Raw genomic sequence first — 16,490 nt, forward strand, 5'->3', positions numbered from 1 at the left:
TCCCCACACTGGTTAGTGAGAGAATAGACCCAGGCTGCTCCTCTTAGAAAAAGTCAATCTGCCCAGGGCTAGCAAAATAACAAAGTCAAAATCAGATTCCAAGTCCCTTCAAAGAAGGAAAAATTTACATTCAGCATTCCTTGAAAGAAGGAAACCTGTACTGAGCTCTACTTGCAGACTTTCTGCAGTCAGCTTTGATATTAGGAGGCATTATTTCAGACTACAAACTCTGCCCTCTGTAAGGCTCTTTCTGGTCTGTAAACTGAATAATTCAACTTTGGCACCAAGAAGACCTGTTTGGGAATTCTAGCTGTGCTGTGTTTGTGTACCATGCAATTCTAAAAAAAATAACTTGAAGGGACATTTCAATTTGGGATTCACCATTTTCATCACAATTGCTTTAGCATCAAGCAAAATTTCCTAGGTAGGGTAAGTAATAAACTTGCATGTAGAATAAATGATGTGATTATTTGTTCAGTATAATGTTAAACTTCATGCTTACCTGCTGCAAACACAGTAACCTGGACCCTTCCACAAGGAATATAAAAATGTTACATCCATTGCTCTGACTAGGAGCTTGTGATTTTGACTAAGATAAAAATCTGAGGTTTCTGAAGATGCAGTTGTTGCTCAGAGAGAATAAATCAGTCTAGATAATAACTGACTGTAGATGGAGCCCAAGGCAGATGGACACAACCTTTGCTTTCAGACCCATGTGGAAAGCAGAAGAAAGGAGGCTGGTGAGGCTGTGAAAGCAGTTCCACGAGCTGTTCCTTGCTTTCTGGCACAGGCTCTGTGTGTTGGGTGCCATTTCTCCTCATACTTGGGGAAGAGCCAAAAGCAAGGAGAATCTGTCTTAATTCTCCATCTCAGCTGGCTGCAAGGGAGGAGCTGAGACTTTCTCAGAATTCTACTTCAGTATTGCTGGATTTCTATGCTAAATGAAAAGGATCTTGCCCTGAATTCACTTGGTTTTACCAGGCTTGTAAAGTAACATTTATGGGACTTTCAGCAAAACTTAATATCTTTTATTTGCTAGAGCCTGTTCTGAGCTTTAATTTGCATTTCAATAAATTTAATCATTTTGATATCCTGATGAATGAACTGCTGTAAAGTCAGTCTTCCTTTTCCTTCAGAAACAGAGAGAGTCTTTGAACTTCAGGCATACACTTACCTTTTAGATTGTGACAGCTTTCTGTAAAGGCAGTTCCACAAGTCCACTTGTAAAACATCTCTTAAAAGGGAAATCAGTGACATACACTTAATCCATGCATTCATTTATCTTAATTCACATGGGAGCATCCAGCAGGTTAGGCAATAACCACAGATAACATACTTTCTTTGCCTCACAGTAAGCTTAAAATCCATGTGATTAAAAACCTGAATTCTAAATCCTGAATATGCTGCTGCTCTTCTAAATGCAGTCTGCATTTAGAGCCAGTGTGGGAAGTTGATTTTGCTAAGAGCTTTCTAAAGCCACTGTAATGAAATGAAAGCTCTGCTTCTCGTTGCCTCTGAGTGCATATGGAGCCAGGCTGTGCAAGCCTCTCCCTGTAACACTCACTGCTGTCACAGATGCTTGGGTGGGCAGAGCACTGGCTGCTTATCTTCAGAACTCCTCACAGCACAATTACAGAGACCCAGCCTCGCCTCCTGAGGGAGCTAAATTCATCCTCGAGAAGGAGGAGAGCTGTGTCAGTGCCCTGCTGCAGCTCTCCTGGGAGCTGAAGGCAACCTGCTGCAGGTTAGTGTCTGCAAGTCTGCAGCTGCAGGGAACTGCACAGTTTTTTGTTCTCCCAGATCCCAGATGCCATGGCAAAAGGTGCCTTCACAGCCTGTGTTGCTCCAGGGAAATGTTCCTGCGCTGGAACCAGAGCTGGAATGTGCAGCTGGAGTATCACTGCTGCTCCTGCAGCCAGACTGGGATGGGCCTGGTGCACCAGGGTTGGCATTGGATTGAGTGACAGTAAAGGCAAAGAGGCTGCAGGCACTAAAATTTGGCCAAAACATGATTATTAGAAACTCCAGGAGCACTGCAGGCGGAAGATTTGTATGTTTTTCAACACCAGCTCAGGATGACCTCTTAGTTTCCTCCTTCCAGGTCATCTGTTTGGATTTTAAAGGTTTTAGAGCAGTGACTCTCTTACATGAAAAAATCCAATTGACTTCAACAATTTATCGTTGGTTCTCAATGAGGCTGCAGTTTTTAGTAACGTTCAGTCTCTTCCATATGTGCCTTCGTTCTGATTTAATTAAGCTTCCAAACACTGGTTTGAATGGTAGTTATTCCATATGCAGGCAAGTCGAGAGTCACAAGGGAAAGTTATTTAAATTGGCATTTCAGTCTGAGTCACTAACAATTCTTCAAAATTCTAGGCTATTAAAACTTCTGAATTCCCACAGAAATTGAGAGAAGCAGCCTCTGCAGGAATGCAAGACACACGGGTGGCTGTGGCTGCAGGCAGAGCAGGTCACACTGACTGTCACAGCACTGCAGGTGTGAGGTACAACACCTCACCAGACATTGTGCTCCTGACATGCAGCCAAGCTGCCCTAAGCTCCATGGCACTCTGTGCCAGTAAAAAGCTGCCATGCTAGAAATACTCAGAGATGCTGTCAGCTCTCCCACTCAGGGGAGGGCAGGAAATAAAACCTGCTACAGGAACAAATATGGAGTAAGATGGACCGGGCAGTATGCAGGGAAATACATTATTTATTTATGGATATATATTGTTGGGTCAGAGATGTTTGTAAGATCTTGGGAAACCAATTTAAGGCTTGGGTCTGCATCCCTTTGGGGCTTTGGCACTCACTCAGACCTGATGGCATCAACACCTTTTTTACAGCAGGAGGAAGTTGATGCAAGCTGACAAACTGTGGACTTCACTCAGGTTGGGTGATGAGCACATTTAGGGTGCCAGGGCCCCAGACACAGTGCAGGTACTCACCTACCACTGCCAAGCAGCCACGCATTGCTGCCAGCACAGCTGGTGACTGACTATGTCTGGTGTTTGTAACACAATGCCTACTCAGTTTTATGGTAGAAGAAAACAACCATGCACACAGTCCCCAGCACTTGGAGGGATTGGTGTCTATCTCAAGCTCACCTGGGTTTCACAGAACAGGGAGAGCCTCAGCCATGCAGAGTGAGAGAGATAACACAGGTAAAAAATCCTTGCTAGATCCTCCTGTGCAAGCAGTGAGAACACATTCTTGGGGGCTCAGAATAATTTTACATTTGCCTCTGAAGTTTCACTTAACCCCAGGGAACAGAGCTGACCTGTTTCACCCAGCCTGCCCATCAAGCACTGTTGCTTGCTAGAGCACACAGCCCCTCAGTCCTAGCAGGGCGTGTTTCTGAGCTGCTTAGTCATCCACTTTAATTTCACATCAGCTCAAGGACTGATTGACTGCAGCATGTTTATTCCCTTCCAAATAAATCTCAAACACGAGGCCAGCATCCTGCCCATATCACAAACATGTCAGTATTGCTCAATTAGCAGCTCCCACTGGTGTCTTTGCTAATGAGGAGAGCTCCAGCACAGCCCTGTGGCTGCCTGGGTGGGATCAGCAGTGTTGGGTGTGACAGCCACAGCACTGGACACACACAGAGCTTCACTTGCAGATCTCAGCATGTGTTGATTTGAAGAGCAGACAGGAGGCATTCCCTGCTTCCATCTTCTCTGCCAAACCCTGGAGCAGCACATACATATTTCTAAGGGGGATCTGTAAACTCTCAGTAGGTTTATATCCAGACATCTTCCATCTTCTTTTCCATTGCTCCTAAATCTCCTCAAGCAGTCCTTGTGCATGAAAACTGTACATATCACAGGCATGTTTCCCTCAAGAAATCTCTCTATTATGCAATAGAGGAATCATCTTCTCTGTGTCCCCTTTTATCTCTGCTTCACAAAAAGGTTCTTGAAGGCATTGTTGTAATTTTTGTTAAATGCTGTATAAATGAGAGGATTAAAGAAAGAATTTGAGTAGCCAAGCCAAAGAAAGATGCTTTTCCAGACGGGTGGGATGTTGCAGGAACAGAGGGGACTTATTAATTCTGTGATGAAGAAAGGGATCCAGCACAGTACAAAAACTCCAATTAAGATGCCAACCATCAGAGCTGCCTTTTTCTCTTTCTGTTCTCTCCATGTTTCTCCATCTGTCTGGAAAGTGATAGCTGCACGACGAGCTGTAAACACCATCTGTGGCTCCTGCGAAGCTTCCTTCACCTCAAACAAAAGCAAACACAGTTTCTTACCAAGACAGTTTGTTTGAGTGAAGTATTACTTTTAAATGACAGCACAACATCTGTGCACCCACCACAAAAGGCCTGAACTCCATTCCTTCCATGCTAAAAGAAAGAAAAGGGCCCAGAGTGCCAAAGTTACCAGGCCTCTCATTACACTGGAAAAGCTGCCAAGTGTAACTGACAAACAGAGATAAATAAAGAGTAACTGATGCCATGAGTGTTGTGGGATTCTTTTTCAGTTTATTTTACTGGATGCCTTCATACCTAGGGGGAAGTCAGGTTGTTAAGGCAGGCTAATAAAGGGCTGTGCCTGCTGCCTATCCCTGCACCAGACTCTTGCTGCTACATGAACTTTAGACCTGCTCTAGGTGAACTGCTTTGGCAGGGGCCTTGGACCAGATCATCTCCAGAGGTCACTTCCAACCCCAACCATTCTGTGATCCTGTATTTTCCCCAAAAGTACTCCACTGTCAGAAAAACACCATTTCAATTGGCCTTCAGCTCAAAATCTGGCTTCAGCAGAAGTTATACAAGAGAGGAAAAAAATTCAGCTACTCCATGCTGTCAGCAGTGCTTCTTGTCTCCTCTCAGTAAGGCAGGACATTTATTTGTGCAGTGAGTACAGCACAGTGCTCAGGGGCAAATAGGTTCTGGGCAGAAGTAATTCATATGCTTCGAGTCTGACCAGATGAAGACACTCCCTAGTGATTTTAATCTGAAGATTGAAGGATCTGTGATATTAAAGTTCTTCTAGGCACTACAGTTATGAAGAGAGTGCAACAAAAGCAAAAGTTTAAGGCTCTAAAATTTGCCTGAGTGACAATTCACAGGCACTGCAAGACTTTGACACCACTCCAAAGGTGGCTCATTGTTAAATTAGGCACATATTCCACATTCATGTGCCACCTTTGTGCAAGCTTTGTAATAGATGGAGGGCCTCTACTTAATGTGAGCACAGCAATTCAGACAGGGAAGCACTGGCAGTGGCTGAACAATCACTCTTCAGGATGGATATCCCTGTCTGCACCCTCAGACACCAGACAGGGCTGCAGAATGTAAGAGCAGCAGATTATGGGTGCAGGCAAATAATGGAGGAAAATGAAAATCACATCTGTTTTGACAATTAAAATGGGACACCCCTCATGTAGCAAGGATCACACCATTTGTCTGCAGAAGGACTCGCTCTGCATGTCCTTAATCACACTGTGAAAAGGGATGAATGTATGACACGAGGACAAATTTTGACAAGCAACCCTGAAAGATTATGTCTTAGCCCTGAGGAATAGTTACATAAGTGCCTCTTGGGAAGAGCCAAACAAAGGACTTCGTCAGGAGCATCAGGCACAGTTTTGTACTGTGTTTAACCTTCAACTCTTGCAGTGTGCCATCATCAAATCTGAGGTCAGAATTAGGTTCTGAAATCAGTTATTTCCAGGACAACAATCTCCGAGAGGTGCAGGGATGACTGCTCTTCTGGGAGAATAATAAAGAGAGTAAAGGAAGGAAATCAGCTCTCAAGTACAAATCCTTCTACAGACACAAAGGATTTTGGTTTTAGTTCCAGAATTTATTCTCCTGTACACTGATCAGCACTTAACAGTTCAATCTTGTTTAACAGTCCCTCCTCTTGTTTGTCTGTCCCCAGTAAATTACTACCACTAAGTGGCTACATGTTCCCAGAGCTGTATGTTCCCAGTTCCTGTGTTCCTAGCAGTGTCACAGAAAACATTCTGACAAAATCCCTTGATTTAAAATGTTCCTTATAACTTTAATGATTGTTATTACCAGTCGTTCTTGGCAGGTATTCTGTGTGTCTTTCTCCTGCACCTCCAGGGTCTGCAATAACAAAACAACAGTAAAGATGATAAGCATCAATCAAATCTGGCTTACTAGCACCAATTCAGAGCTTTGCCTATCACAGTGTCCTCAGTGCAGCTCTGGCACACTTCTTGCTCTTTGAACAAGAACATGAGAAACTAAGTGCACAACAAAGGATGAAAACATAGAAATGTCTACACTCTCTTGGATGCTCCACCAATATGACAAACAGTTCATTTGACAGGGAGAAGAACACCCACTTTCCTTCACAGGATTATCTTCTGCTGTGAGCAGGAATAATTCTGTATTTCTCCCAGGAAGTCGCTACCTACTCCACTTTGCTTCCTGCCTGACTCTTTGCTGGACATTTTTTGCAATTCTTATGGACAACTGAACTTTGTTTCCTGATCCATCTCTTTCACTTGTACAGTCAGAGGCAGAAATAAGAAATAAAAGCCCTGTGACCTCTTCAGGGAAGCAGAATCTTTTCCACATTGTCCTGACTGGTTAAGTGAGTTGGAGAGGCCAAATGGGCCAAGGTGCAGAACAACACAGCACCACTGGAGCTCTGGGGCCTGACCTTATCCAAAGTGGGAAGGACTCTCACAAAATTTTAAGGTTTGGATCATGCCTAATGTTTCACACACTATAGAAGCACTTTGAGAGGGAAGAAAGAAAAAAACCAAACAAAACCAGCACAAAACCCCCCAATCATCAACAGAACTTGATTTTTAACTCCTCATATGAAAATTTACACCTGATTTTGGAATTGTTACACATAAGTAATCCAGAACATTCAGATCCTGTCATCCTTGTTTTTTCTGGGCTATCCCTATGCTACAAGGGATTTCATTGATTTAAAAGGGCACTATCCAGCAGTATCTGCTGTTTTTCAAGCAGACTCATTTATTTCAATTGGACTTTTTAGAGAGAGAATTATTGCCTGCTGTCAACTAGGTGTGACAGAGCATAGCTCTCTGTCAGTGATGGCATGTCACTAGGTTTTTAATGAGGGTCACCCACGTCAGCATTGCCTGCAGAATTCACTTTTTAGGGAGTTTCATAATTAGCAAACACACAATTATTAAAGCACCAACTTAATTTAGGATCCTACTCTGGCAATTAATTTATCTCAAAGGAAACATGCAAAAAACAAGCTCTCATTAAAACCTGAAGCATCTCAGATGTTTCATGTCCATCTCCCTCACCTGAATTTTTTCAAAGGTTTTGAAAAGTGTTTTTCAAAAACACAAGTAAAATTTTAACCAAAGAATGACTCAAAATAGTTATTTTGTAACTATTCTATTCTGCAGCTCTGTAAGAGTGTAGGAACATAGGGTATGCATGCCAACTCCCAGTTTAGAAGATATGATAAAAATACACACACAGAGATATATATATACACACATATATATGTACATATTTATAGACGCAATCTGCAAAGCACTTTGGTGCCTGCCAGCTGAAAAAACACACTAAAAACATCAAGGTCCCACACTCACTGCTCCCCATTGGTGCACTGGTTTTTCCAAGGCATCCCTACTGCCATCTGAGTGCTATGAACTCAGAGCTTTTCCTCCTTAGACTTGCCAGAATTACCCAGCTGGTTGTACCTCAGGCCACAAACTGCAGCCCTGCTGTGCAGCTCCAATCCAGCACTACCTGACAGCTCATTCCTGAGTGCAACACAGACGTCTCTCCCAGCAGGGATCACTGCTGTTATTGCTCACCTCCTGACTGGGAAGCACTGCCAGCCTTTGGCACTGTCTGCCAAAAAAAGCCCTCTAATATTCCTCAGATCAACTGGTGCAGGGCAGGGAGGGAGAACTGACTGAGATGCAGATGGGAATTCATATCCAGAGTCTGCGACAGAAGAAAAATGTTGCCAGGGTGAGCATGACGTTCTCTGAGAAGGAAGAGATGGAAGACAGTGGAGGGAGAAGAGACATAAAGGGAGAAAGAAAGGGAAAATTAGAATGAGTTGATGGGCAAACCACGAGAAGGAGATCAGAATTTGCCCCATCAGAGAGGACAGAGCTAAAGCTAACAGCCTGATCACCCCTGCACGTGGAAAAGCAAAGCTTGACAATGTTACTTTTGTGTCTGCATGTTAAAAAAATAAAAACAAAACAGGGTTTTGCCAAAGAACAGCAGTGATGTGTGTGAAGATTCCCCTCCAGAATTCACTGGGGAACTGCTGATCCTCCTGTGGATGTGATGGATCCTACTACCACAAGTTTAAAAAGGATCAGGATAACACTTGGTGAGTAAATCTCAGTATCTTAATTTAGAAAGAAAACACAAGAAATGCATCCTGAATGCAACCTCACTGGATCCACAAGTTCATTTAATGTACATGTTTGCATCTGAATCACAGAAGTCATTTAATTTAAGTCAGCAAACAGAGCTGCTGGGACAATGGGGAAAGTTGTCACTGCATGCCAAGGGCAGATTCAAAGATCCCTGTTACAAAAGGAGAAGTTAATATGTCAATCACACCAATATGAGAAAGATGAAGAACGACTGGCTTGAGCATTTGCTGGTATTGCAATAACCCTTCCAAAATGGGTGCTCAGCTCACTCTGACAGAGCCTTTCTCGCAGTGCAGCCTAAATCAGCCCCGAGGCACTGCATCAGCAAAAAGCACTTACCTGCCAGCCAGGCTGGGCCCACGCAGGGGCTCCTGCAGACACAACTATGACCATTTGCAGCCAGACTTTTTCTTGCTAAAACTGTCCTATGATGTGTCTCTCCACAGGCTTGAGCAGCAATGCCTGAGCTCATTCAGCTTCCCAGAATTTTAGATTTCAAACAACTAGTCCTGTGTGGGTATGTGTGCATGTAAAAGACAGAGCATGCAAAACCACCACAAATAATCAGCTGGCTTTTAATAATCAGCTATATACATTAACTCCAAGCAATACATTCATCATACTTAAAATAATTATAAAGAAATTCGGTGCAAACAAGGGGCTGAAGATTGTAGGGAAAAGATGCCACTAGAGGAAACATTCTCAACTTTTCTAACAATTTTTTTGCTTTTGCATAGAAGATACCTTCATAAAACCATATATATTAAAAGTATCTTCAAGACATTACGATCCAAATCTGAGAGTCTAATCACAAATAATTGCCAGTGCTATTATCTCTTGCAAGAATCTGGGGACACAACCTACTGACACTTACTTGTGACCATAATAATGTGCTTCCTTGACTCTAAATCAAAGATAGAATGATGTATAAATCCAGGGGAACAAGGCTGTGCAGGATTAGCCCAAACTGAACAGAAATGTTCTCTGTAGGTATCTCTACTATTCACACAGCTCACTTATGGCTACTGGAAAAGGACTGGGCTTCAGACGCACAACACTCAACCACAAAAACATAAAGAAACTTTTTCACTGGTAGGAGTGAGAGTAAGAAGAGTGTGTGACAGAAAGCAGGGAGAGTTTATAGAGAGCACTGCCAAGCACGGTGGAGGCATGGAATGGGTGACAGCAGCATCATGAAGAGAGCCTGACTTACGGGACACAAGGAGCCAACCCCAACCCTTCTGAAAGGACACAGCTTTCCTGTCAGCAAGGAGCATCCCCAAAATGAATGAGACCTCCCAAAAGGCTAAGGCACTGCAGGATTACGGACAGTCTTTGGGATAAGAAAGAAAACGTGGTTTTGAAGACAGCAGGTAATTTTAAACCAGAAATAATTAATTGCTTATTGCTTCAACGCTATGCAGTGAGCAAGGTAAAATAGCTCAAGCACATCTCTCTCTCTCTCTCTCTCTCTCTATATATATATATTGTGAATGGTGTGTGATTTTCTTATCGGAATCTATTCAGACACACAAAGTGTGTGCTGATAGATGAACGTGCATGCATTTACTTGGTACAGCACCTAGGGATCCGTTTACGTCCTTTTTTACCTCACCAACGCTATAAAAAACATAAAGAGGAAGCATTCAGAGCAAAGAGACAATTTTCAAACGTCTCTCCCGACTGGCAGTGAATGCACCTCTCCCGTAACACACTAGGAGAAAATGAGAATAAAGCTCTTCTCCAAGAGCGGCACATTTTGTCCAGCTGATTACTGCTCACGTCCAGCCTGTGACAAAGCCAAACTCAGCCGGGAGCCCCAGGGCACCTGGCAGCCTTCTCGCCGTGCCGAACCCACCAGGCAGGGCTGCGGGCGACAGCAGACGAGCAGCAGATCGCGGTGCCTGGCGGAGCAGCAGTGGCTCTCTCCCCTTCCCCAGCCTTACCTGGGCGGCCTCGGGCAGAGGCACCACGGCGTTCCTCCTGCGGCCCCCCATGTGGAACTTGGACGCCTTGTAGATCTTCCAGTAGACGAAGAGCACCACGCAGAGCGGCAGGTAGAACGCCCCGCCCGTGGAGACGATGGTGTAGGACGGGTCCTGGCTGAGCTGGCAGCGCTCCTGCTCGGGGCTGTAGGTCTGCCCCCAGCCCAGCAGCGGGGCGAGGGAGATGGCTGCGGAGAGCAGCCAGGTGAGAGCGATCATCACGTTGGAGATGCGGCGGCGGGCGAGCAGCGTGTACTGCAGGTGCCGGGTGATGGACCAGTAGCGGTCCAGGGCGATGGCCGTCACGTTCCAGATGCTGGCCGTGCAGCACAGCACGTCGAAGCACACCCACACGAGGCACAGCTCCCGGCCCAGCCGCCACCGCCGCCCGGCCGACAGCTCCTTCACCAGGCTCAGCGGCATCACCAGCGCCGCCACCAGCACGTCCGACACCGCCGTGGAGGCCACCAGGTTGTGGGGCACCCGGTGGAAGGCCTTCACTCGCAGGATGGTCGCCAGCACCAGCAGGTTCCAGAGGAAGGTGGCCACGGTGAGGAGCACGAGCAGGGTGAGGATGAGCACGGTGAAGATGGAGAAGGGCTCCCGGCCCCTCCACGCAATGCCGCCCACCGCCGAGGCGTTGGTGTCCATGTTGGCGGACGAGGCGTTGGCGCCCATGCCGGGCTGGCACTGTCCCCGTGGGGCACAGGGGCTCAGGGTCTCCGCCATGCCCGGCACCGGGGCTCGGCCCCTCGCTGCTGCCCCTTCCCAGGCCGCCGGCACCGTCCCCAGCCCCTCTGCGGGCCAGCGGGATCCCCACACCGGGACGCGCCTCCGCTCAGCGTTCGCCCGCCATGTGCCGCAGCCCCAGCGCTGCCCGCCGCTGCCGCCCGCCGCTCCACACGCCCATCCCGGGCGGCTGGAGAAGGAGGGAGGCGCGGCAGGAGCGCGGCGAGGCTCCGGCACGGGCAGCGAGGGCGGGCGGGCGGCACCAGCGCTGCCGCCCCGCCCCAGCCCGCCTCGGGGGCGGTGGCGCGGCCGGGCCGTGTGGGGCGGCGGGGAGTGCTGCTCCGCCGCTGCTGCCCGCGGCCCGTGAGGGGCGAGACACTCGCTGCTCACGGAGCTGCCGGGGCTGGAAGGGACCTCTGGAGAGCACCCCGTCCCACGGCAGGGGCAGGTATCACAGGAACATGGCCAGGTGGCTTTGGAATGTCTGCAGAGAGGAGACTCCATGCCCTCCCTGGGCAGCTGTTCCAGCGCTCTGCCACCCTCAGTGTAAAGAAGTTCTTCCTCATGCTGAGGTGAAACTTCTTGTGCTTTAGTTTATGGCCATTGCTCCTCATCCTGTCGCTGAAATGAGTTTGACACCATCCTTTTGGCACCTGCCTTAGAGATACCTGCAGTCTCTCCTCATAGGAGAGATGCTCCAGACCCCTCATCAGCTTTGTGGCCTCTGCTGGACCCTGTCCAGTAGCTCCTTGTCTCTCCTGTACTGAGGAACCCAGAAGTGGACACAGCACTCAGATGTGGCCTCAGCAGGGCCGAGTGGACAGCAACAGTCTGTGTCCCCCCAGACCCAGGTGGTGACGAGACATGCCCTTCTCCCCATGAACCCCATGAGGATACAGGACATCCCCTTCTCCCCATGAACCCCATGAGGATACAGGACATCCCCTTCTCCCCATGAACCCCATGAGGATACAGGACATCCCCTTCTCCCCATGAACCCCATGAGGATATAGGACATCCCCTTCTCCCCATGAACCCCATGAGGATACAGGACATCCCCTTCTCCTCACAGCCCCTTCCTGCCGTGTTACCTCAGAGCTCCCACCAACCGTTCTATTGCTCTTAAAATAAGCAAATATGAGACCAAGGGCTTGGAGATGGACAACAGAATTAACAGTTGTTGCTGTTGAGCAGCTAGCAGAGTAATGAATGCATCGGTTCTCAGTGGTAAGAAGGAATGACCTTTATTGTTTTGATTTCATCACATTTATAGAGTTCTCAAAAGTTACCCAGATTGGTCAGTTAGAAGCCTTCCCCCAGGCCTGATTGGCCAGGCCTGCACTGCCCAAGTTCTGGGACACTGTTCCAAAACATCCAAACTTTATCTTTATTTACAAAACACAAGAAAACCTCTCATGGGAAAAACTGTGCTAGCCACAAACAGTGAATAAAAGGGAATGTCATCTTTCCATCTGGATGTTTGGCGCTTTGTGGGATGAGAAGTCTGAGGGATGCAAAACACAAAAGGGTGGAAAATAGCAATCTCTTGTAAATCTAAACACTTTATATCTTCCTTTGCACCTGTTCTCACTTCTCCCTGTTGACCTGAGAACTGATGAGAAAAGTACTTGTGACAGAGCTGAGGAATTGCAAAACATATATCCTAGTTCTCATCACTTTACCAAAGATCACTTCAGGACTCTCTTTAACGGAACCTTTTCAGACTCAGTCTTGTCATAACACTTTTTTCTGTCAGCCTGAACATTCTTAATTTGGCTTAACCCTCCCTGCATCGTAATAATTCCTGTCCAAGCTCCCCTTTTGCTTGGCTGTGCTGTGTCTGTCCTCCCCAGAGAGCAGCTGCCCCTGCCAGCTTTGTCACAGCACCCTGTTCCCAAGCACTTCCAAGGACAGCACGCAGCTTAAGAACAGCTCTGGAGGGTGATGATTCATGCACATAACAGAATTTGAACCCATTTTGTAAAGCAATGCTGTGTTTTTATAGCAAATGTATAAAATTTAATGTTATATTTCCCAGAAGTTTGGTTTTATCTGTTGGAGGCAGATTATTTTTAGACCATTATAAAGGGACTGTACTGAACTTGACTGCCCTATTTTCCATTTTTTGTTTTAGATTCAAAAGTGCTATGAAAGCTTCTAGCAGATGCAGTTTTATTCCATCCCCTTTAACTGAAAACCAGCCTCCTTTGTAAAGCATTTTTAGAAAAGTCAGTTATATAAATCCTGCAATTAATTTGAGAAATATCTAGAAAATTTCAGCTCAAGACAAAAAACAAACCTTCCAAAGTCCTTTGACAGCTGGTCCCATACTTCTACGATTGAAAATGTGATTGAGAATCTAGATGTCACATAAATGCCAGCTAGTATTGATTTTATTAATGATGAAAACATTCACAGATTATTGCAACCACTCATACAGGAACCCAGAAAGCCTTGGGTGGCTCAACATCTTCAGCTGACAGCCAAAATAGAGAGGAGAGTTTGGAAGTTTTGTAACTGTTATACAAGATTTTGCAGAGCCTACAATTTTTTATTTATTTTAAAATCTGACCAACAGGGAAAAAAATAGTAGATGGTTATGTTTTTCCGTGTTGCAACTTACAAAAGTGTTTGGGAAGATAGACTGCAATTGGAGAGTATGCTAAAGGGTTTGAGGCTTTTTTTTTTTTCTGAAAAGTGAATGCAGTTCTTAAGCTGGATGACACCGATATAGCAAAGTGAATGTGTTTCCAGACAGCACCCCGATTTTCCATTTGTCTTCCCTTCTCTTAATGGCATCTTTCCTCTACCTCTCCTCACAACTCCATATCAAAAGTTTATTGTGGTAGCGAAGAGCAGCAAAAAAAAAGTAATCTCTTCCCCACGTGGCTGTGCAATAAAGAGATTTGACAGAAGCAACATCATAGTATTTATGACTTTGATGCAAGCCAGCAGATTTTTTAGCAGCTAAGAGCGTTCCAGTTCAAGAAGCTGGATTCTTATTGTCAGGGCTCAACATTTTCTATAAATCTAAAAGCATCAGACAAACAAAAGCATCAGAAAGTGCTACATGATTTCTCATGTCAGCTAAAATCCTGAGAAAATCAAGCTAACAGAGCAAAAGTCAGGAGCAGTGATAGACTTTATTCTGTGTGTGTAGCCCCTTGATTCCAGCCTTCTTTGGGCATTACTTTAGTCTGGAAAAAACCTGAACCCAACAACCAACCCACCTTTCAAGGGCTAATAAGAGGCTCTTTTCTAGTTGTTTTCAGTGCTTTGTAAAATCCCTTCTAAGTTTTGGGCAGTTGAAGTAACTGGACAATGATCTCCTAAACAGGGCAGTAGTAGAACTAAAACAAAAGTCACAGACCTGCGCTGTTAGCACCCCATCTTCCTTCCCAGTGGGACCTCTACTAAAATGTTAATTTTTTAAAATCACAAACCCCTTTTCACCCTTCCTGGGAGAGTTGCTTTCCCTGAGCCTCAGATCACTGGCTTGAAAGCAAATCATCAGAGTATCTAAAGCTTTGGTAGCTTACTTAAATTGAGTCATCGAGTCATACATCAAACAAAAAGGCTAATTACTGCCAAAATATAAACAACAGCAGATCTCAGTAGAAAATAACTTACCCAGTTCTCAACTATTCTTGCTCTACACTGCCAATAAAAGTGCCCTCTACCTGTGACATTCACCCTGAAAAATTTGATGGCAACACTTTCTGACCAGCGTTGTGCTTGTCTATAACTCGGCAGCTTTATGGCACAGGAAACTCAGATCATGACAAGATTTTTCACGATTATGAGCAGTAACTCGGCAGTGGAATTCTCCTTTATGGGCCCGTTCCCAGAACTGTCAAAAACATCTTCCAGCTCAAGCAGGACAGTTTTGATCACCCCCTTAAGTGGTTTAAAGAGTCCAATTTCTTTGTCAAGGTTCTCAGAGGAAGAAAGCAATTTCTCAAGGCACACAATATTAGTCCCCAGCCGATCGGTCACTGTTATGAGACAAGCCTTGAGAGCCTGATGGCTGAGCTCTATTAACTGCTCACAAGATTGATAGCAGGGGAAGTTGCAAAGGAAACGTTAGATTTCCAATCAGTTTGACGATCTTTTGCACTTCTTGCAGTTCCATAGTGGAATAGATGCTGCTCAATAAACAGATATTTCATCAGAAACTATTTGTCATTTATGATTTTATAAACAAAGCAAAAGGTAATTGCATCTACACAAGACAGGAAGCTTTTAATTCCCACTTAGTCTCAGCTCATGAATTTCTCTTCTGCTTAATCAGGAAATTAGAGCTGACTATGTAGCTACTACAGGCTATGCAGTCATTACACATTTATAATATTTAAGTAACACTGTTAACTTTTTCAGGGTAAGCTACTATTACTCTAGAGCAATACCGTCCAGTCTTTCCATCTCCTAGAGAAGTTTGTTTCAAAGATTTCTTTGTATTAGAAAATTAGGAAAATGCAACCCAAATATCACAGGAAAGAGTCGTGCAGGCTCTTGCTAAACCCCTATTTTGTCAGTTTTCCATGTATCAGACACTAGAAGCTGACAATGCCTCAGCTCTTCCAAAGAAAAAATCAGTTGGAGCTAGAGGTATTTAGACTGCTGGGAAAGCAGTCAGCCTGCTGTTCCCAAAATGACTGACAGGTAAAAGCAGGAATTTTGGTACACTTTTAAGCCAAATCAGTTCTGGCCATGAGCACATGGTCAGACAGGTGGTCACTGACTGTGCTCCACATCCCAGCTCTTTTCCTCTTCCAAATGAATATTCCACAATCCTGCAGCCACTGCCTGTGCCCACATAACCACACTCTGATCTTCACAGTGGTTTACTGCAGCTTTGTTTACATCTCTTTCCAAGTAATTAATTTTGCAGTTCATCTAATGAGTCCCTCAGTGTTTCTTTTGCTTTAATGAAAGTTGATTCCCTTACAGTAACAGCACAGCTGGCACATAAAAACAGAAGCCTTAAGCTGTCTGATGATGTAGATATCAGAGAGAACTCCTAAAATGTGCTATTATTAAAGACATGAGAATTACTTTGACATCTATTATTTATAAATTTATAAGAAAACCCAGAATCAAAGATTAGAACTCAGTAAGACAGCCATCACATACTTAGCACTGCTTACCCTTAAGAGAAGACTTTGCTATTTCATTGCAAGCTTAGAAACACAAGACATTCAAATTCTAGTAACAAAATTATTTTGACATGTCAGAAGCTCTTAAGATCAGACCAATGTTAATGAAAAATCTTGAAAAGCCCATTAGGGTCTAAAGTCAGCCATTTCATAAAAGAAGGAAAATGATGCTCAGTTCTGAATGGTGGAAGCACTAGCAACAGAATGGTCATATTATTTCTCCTCCCCAAAAATGCTCTGC

The 16,490-nt window shown here is 45.1% G+C and overlaps 1 protein-coding gene across 4 annotated transcripts; it reads right to left on the reverse strand.

Moving 5' to 3' along the window:
* Positions 1-477: 477 nt before the first annotated feature.
* LOC146434887 (5-hydroxytryptamine receptor 5B-like) lies at positions 478-11,356 on the reverse strand. Of its 4 annotated transcripts, XM_085067060.1 has the most exons (4): positions 10,326-11,356; positions 6,035-6,085; positions 4,113-4,229; positions 478-3,952 (listed from the first exon to the last, which is right to left on the reverse strand). In XM_085067060.1, exons 1-4 carry the CDS (start codon positions 11,091-11,093, stop codon positions 3,908-3,910), a joined length of 981 nt encoding a protein of 326 aa, XP_084923186.1. In that variant the 5' UTR covers positions 11,094-11,356; the 3' UTR covers positions 478-3,907. The 4 variants fall into 4 exon arrangements, with proteins under 4 accessions (XP_084923186.1, XP_084923183.1, XP_084923187.1 ...); XM_085067057.1 differs by having other exon boundaries at positions 478-4,223; positions 10,326-11,355; XM_085067061.1 differs by having other exon boundaries at positions 478-4,229; positions 10,326-11,354.
* Positions 11,357-16,490: the final 5,134 nt, after the last annotated feature.

The sequence above is a fragment of the Lichenostomus cassidix genome, chromosome 7 (genome assembly GCF_008360975.1).
Source record: "Lichenostomus cassidix isolate B80296 chromosome 7, HeHo_3.0, whole genome shotgun sequence".
NCBI lineage: Eukaryota > Metazoa > Chordata > Aves > Passeriformes > Meliphagidae > Lichenostomus > Lichenostomus cassidix.

Excerpts from the sequence above, each read along its gene's own strand:
- LOC146434887 (XM_085067061.1), bottom strand. The coding sequence starts at position 11,093 with ATGGCGGAGACCCTGAGCCCCTGTGCCCCACGGGGACAGTGCCAGCCC. Across the intron at positions 6,086-10,325 it reads CTCTGCCCGAGGCCGCCCAG|ACCCTGGAGGTGCAGGAGAA; the intron begins GTAAGGCTGGGG and ends TTGTTATTGCAG. Across the intron at positions 4,230-6,034 it reads ATACCTGCCAAGAACGACTG|GTGAAGGAAGCTTCGCAGGA; the intron begins GTAATAACAATC and ends CTTTTGTTTGAG.